The sequence below is a fragment of the Ailuropoda melanoleuca genome, chromosome 16, assembly GCF_002007445.2.
Source record: "Ailuropoda melanoleuca isolate Jingjing chromosome 16, ASM200744v2, whole genome shotgun sequence".
NCBI lineage: Eukaryota > Metazoa > Chordata > Mammalia > Carnivora > Ursidae > Ailuropoda > Ailuropoda melanoleuca.
The window spans coordinates 90880673-90885673 of NC_048233.1; the positions used below are offsets into that span (position 1 = coordinate 90880673).

Consider the following 5001-nt stretch of genomic DNA (forward strand, 5'->3'; position numbering starts at 1 on the left):
CCGCAGCACGGGGGCCGCGGTTCTCCCGAGGGGCCAGGGCAGCTCACACCGCGACCGCCACCGCAGGAGAGTGTTTCCTGGGGCGGCCTGGCCGATCCGGCCTCACCGCGGGGCCAACACGGCTGGATGAAGTGAGATTAGGGACGGTTGTTCACCGGGACTTCCCCACCCGACCCCCGGGAGTGTGTGGTGAGGAAGGGAGCCGTGGCCAAGCCAGATCCTTGCGAAGGAGCCTGCAGACCCCCCAGGGCAAGCTTTGCACCAACGTGAGCCGGGTCAAAAAGGCCAACAATCACTTTGCATGGATCCCGGGGTGGCCATGGCAAAGCACTGCCACGTGCGAGGCTCGAACTGCAGAAATTCAGGAGGCCTGGAGTCTGAGATCAAGGTGTCGGCTGGGCTGGTTCTCTCTGCTCATGCCCGGCTCCCAGCTGGCGCAGGCGACAGGCCAGCTCCGATGTTTCTTGTCCTCCAGATGACCCATCACGTCTCTGCCTCCCCCTTCCCATGATGCATGCACCTGTCCAGTGTCCTTATTACAAGGACAGCAATCATGTTGGATTAATGACCCTATCTTGTATGAATCTGGGGGTCGGGACACAATTCAACCTACAACACACTCCTGTCTTGTTAGGAAGCTAGCTTAGAGCTCAGCCCCCCCCCGAAAGAGTCTGGGGCCCCCATGGAACAGTGCACCCCACCAGGCCCTCTGCAGGTGAGCTCCACTGCTGGCAACGCCTTGGGCTCCTTGGCTCCCCGTAAGCCACCCCCGTGGGCCACGGGCAAGCTACGTCCTTAATTTTGGTGAAGCCAAACTCATCAGCTCATTTTGAAGTTTTGCACACAAAATTCTTCCTCAGCTTTATCACAAAGATGTTTCCCACATTTTCTTCCAGGAACTCGATCCGTTTCCCCTCACGTGCATGGTCTAATGCCTCTGGGATTTTCTCCCGCTTGTCGGGGGGGGGGGCGGTCAGAGGGTCCTCTCTCCCGGTCTCCGGACACAGAGCCATCTTCTTGGTGCCCCCCTTCCTGGGAGTCCTCTCTCTGCCGGTGTCGCCCCTGCCAAGCACCACCTGGTCCAGGGAACAGGTGCCCTCGTGCCTCCACTCTGTCTCCGGCCGCCTGAGACAGGTGTGAGGGCCATCTTAACCCCGGGCTAGCCCTCCCACGCACTAACCTCTTGGTAAATCAAGTACTTTGAAAAGGTAAAACAGAAAGGACAAAGAAAAGACTCTTCTCAGAGAAGCCCTTCTTGGGGGCGCCTGGGTGATCCAGCCCCACATCGGCTTCCCTGCTCCCTGCAGGAGAGCCTGCTTCTCCCTCTCCCTCTGTCTGCTGCTCCCCTGCTTGTGTTTTCTCGCTCTCTGTCAAATAAATAAATAAAATCTAAAAAAAAAAGAAAGAAAGGAAGAAAGAAAGAAAGAAAAAGAAAGAGAAGCCCCTCTTGCCTCCCGGCTGGCCCTGAGTGGGAGAGGAGGCAAATGGAGCCAGCTGGTCGGGGGAGGGCCACAAAGACATGTCTGTCCCCAAAACAGAGACGGGCCTTGTTTGTGGGGATGTTTGCTGGCCGCAGAGCTGGGCACAGACTGGACACTGGACGGGCAGCTCAGCCCCTCCTTGCCCAGTGGGACGCTCCCATGGTCAGACCCTCTGCAGTCCCCGCCACCACTGGGGCTGGCACAGCCAGACCCTCCCTCTCCCCTGCTTGACCAGGCTGGTGTGGGGCTGAGGAGGTGAGTGGTTACGGACACAAATCAGGCCAAACTGTGTTTGAGCCCAGCTCCTCCCCTGCTCTGGGGCTCCGGGCAGGTGACCTGGCCCTTCTGTGCCTTGTTCTCTTGTGTGTGTGCCTTGCTCTGCATCCAAGCCTACTTTTACTGAGATCAGCAGGGTGCTGAAGAGGGTGGAGCCCAGTCATCCCCTAATCTGGTGGCCTTGGACAATGATGCCCTCAAGCCCTCACACCTACCCTGAAGGCTAAGTAACTTTGGGCCCACCACACTCGCCTCCCAGGAAGTGGTGGGGAAGCCTCTTCCAGGAGCCCAGAGGCCCAGCAGACAGGTGGGGCCGCAGCATCTTGGAACCAGCACCTTCTGGATAATAGGAGCTGGCCTACGGCTGCCGGGGGCTAGGGAACCAGGGGCCTGGGGAACTAGGGAGCTGGGGGCCTGGGGTCTTGGAGCTCAGGACCTCTTCAAGCTGTCCAGGGAGCACAGGGGGGACAGAGGGGGACAGAGCAGGTAGTGGCCTGTGGATGGGATGCAGGAGGGGAGGGAGAGACGGGCAAGGAAACATCGTAGGTTCTGGGGCTCCCAAGGGATAAGTGATCCAGCCAGAAGGTAGTGTCCCCAAAGCCCAGCCAGCACCACGATCCTGGTGAAGGGCAGAGCTCTGCTGGGTGGGGTCAGGACTGGGAGCAGTCCCTCTGAGCTCCCGTTCTAGTGTGGGCACCAGTGGGCCAGCAGAGGGCCCCTACAGAGCAAGTGGGGCTGGGGGTGCCCATCCCTGCTCTAAAAGAGGGGTTCAGCCAAATAGGGCTGGTGGAGGGGGGTGGTCCAGTTAGGGGCCCATCCCTCCTGGTGGTTCTGAACGAGGAGATCGGCAGGTTTCTGGAGGGACAGCCGCACCCCATCCCTCCCCTTTTCCTTTTGGGTTCTATTTTCCTGTCTGCGGGGTCCTGCCTGGGTCTTCTGGCCTGGGGCTTGGGGAGGACCTCCTCTCCTGGGGAGAGAAGGCCATGGTGGTCAAGGCCCAGAGGTGGCCTAGCTCCCCCTGGCTGGGTCCTGGTGGACAGCTCCCCCAGCTGAGAGTTAGGGCTTCTGAGGCCTGGGGGCTGGGGCTGTGGCAGACCAGCTGACAGTCAGCCCTCTGCATTCCCCAACCCCACAAGGCACAACCCCTGCATTGAGTTCCCTACAGCTTCTTCTGCCCACCACACAGAGACCCCAGGAATGAGCCCTCCAACACCCTCGCCCAGAGTTGGTTCACCAGCGGCTCTGGGGAAACGCAGATCAAGGTGACCCCTCTTGGCCAGGTACTAGGGTGCCCCTGGCCTGCACACACCAGAGCACGCAGAGCCGCCAGCAGAGGGAGCCAGAGGCCTCCTCTAAGGCTGGGGCGTGGGCGCGCTCAGGTGGGCACTGGCCCCGCGGTCAGGTGTCCTTGAGATGCAGAGTACAACCCACTGTGTGCTCAGGGGCCCCTCCGCTCCTGCACTGACACCTCATAGCCGACCACCAGCCTGCTCCCGTGTCTGTCAGTGCCCTTTTCCAGGGCACCTCCCTCACTGTCGGGCTAAGCTTTGGCCTTGCCCCTCAGACTCACGCCCCTCCCTGGCCCGCCCTGAGGTCCTGCAGACCTGGCTCCCCGGTCCTTCCACCCATCTTGGGTTACAGTCTTTGGGCCTTCTGGACATCTGCCCTAGGAGAACCATGGCACGCGGAGTGGGCAGGGCCCCCCTCAGCTCCTCACCTTCCAGGAATATCCTCTGGGCCCACTCGGATACACATGGAGGTGAGGGGCTCTGGGTATCCCCACCGGAGTCAGGGGTATGTGGCCTTACTTGGAATGTCCACGGCCTGGCCTCTGCCCAGTGGTTCGTACAAAGGGTGCAATCGTAGGTGGGCTCCAGGCGTACAGTGACCCCATCCCCATTTCCAGGAGACTGACATGTGGCTGCTAGGATACTTAATTGGTTTAATGACATGGCTTTTGAACCTCAGCACCTCTCATCTCTGGGTGTAACCTGCAGAGTTCAGTGCTCCAAGACTCACCCACCACCCACACAGCACACAGGGCAAGCCTGGCCTTAGACCCGGTTGGAGAAAGTTCCTTTCTTGAGCTCTGCCTTGGGCGTGTGTATGGGGGGGTGGTGTCTAAGGCCATACTTGAATGAGTATATGTCCAGTCCAAGTGTGGAGAAAATATAGCATGCACCCCCACCCAGGGGAGCCTGAAGCCCCCCGAGGCCACCCTGAGGAGCAGTGCACTGGGGGGCCCTATGGGCGATATCTGGGGTAAGGCCCAGCTCAGAGCCCAGGTTGGCTGAGGTCGGCTGCCCTTCTGGCCCACAGCCCACCCAGAGGTATGGAGGTGCAGGTGCGTGGAGAAGGAGCAGCTGTGGGGGTGAGCTTTGGGGCCTGGGTCACAAGTGCCAGGAGGAACCCCCATGTGGATGGGAGGCCCAAGGATAAGTCCCTGCCCACCTCCTGAGGGGTCTGTGGTCTCAGGGAGAGGTGTCATGACAGCCAGGAAGGGGGATGGGCGGGGCTGAAAAAGCCACAGCTCTGGCTTCAGCGGCAGGTGCTTGAGGGGCTGGCATCTCCGGGGGGCTAGTTTGGCGGAGGTGGGCCTTGGGGCAGGCAGATGCGTGTGGGCTGAGGCCCTGCTGAGCCTGAGGACAGGCCACGTGCCATGAGGCAGGTGAGCTGCTCCCAGCCAGCACCACCCACAACCCGTGTCCATGGTCCAAAATATACACACATACAAAAATAATACTCCATGCACTGGGGGTGGGCCCCTTCGCAGGCGCGTCTCCGTCTCCCCCTGCCGCAGATGCGCTGGGCCCTGCCGGCCAGGTCTAGCTGTCTTCCTCCACCCTCCTCTGGGTCTTTGAATGAAACTTGCTTATGAGCTCCTCCAGCTCCGACCCACCTTGCTGCTTCTAGGGAGGGGGTGGGGCAGCCTCAGCTCAGGGGCCCACAGGCCAGAGTCCCGAGGCCTCCCCCTTTCCAGGCAATCCAGGAGCCCTGAGGGAGGAAGAGGCGGGGAGGTGCAGGAGGGTGGCTCGGCAGGCTCACCTCCAGGACCGCCTTCTGAACGGTGAGTTGGCTGTACACGCGGATACCTTCCTCTCCGCACACTTTCTTCAGCTCATCCTTGTTGAGCGAGAAGAGCTGGGGCCCCGTCAGAATGCCCAGGTTCTCCACGATCCTGGGGGCGGGGCGGGGGGGCGGTAGTGAGAGCAGGGCGCCCACCCTCCGCCCCGCCCCCTCCGGC

General features: G+C 61.1%; 1 protein-coding gene across 2 annotated transcripts in view; it reads right to left on the reverse strand.

The window, feature by feature from the left end:
* Window positions 1–3679: 3679 nt before the first annotated feature.
* Window positions 3680–5001, reverse strand: part of EPS8L2 (EPS8 like 2) — a 17657-nt gene continuing 16335 nt past the window's right edge. For both annotated transcript variants that reach the window (XM_034645212.1, XM_034645213.1), the window contains 2 exons: window positions 4803–4935; window positions 3680–4666 (listed from right to left, as the gene is read on the reverse strand). In XM_034645212.1, coding sequence (XP_034501103.1) covers window positions 4583–4666; window positions 4803–4935 — 217 coding nt within the window. In that variant the 3' untranslated portion in view covers window positions 3680–4582. The remainder of the gene's footprint in view (window positions 4667–4802; window positions 4936–5001) is intronic.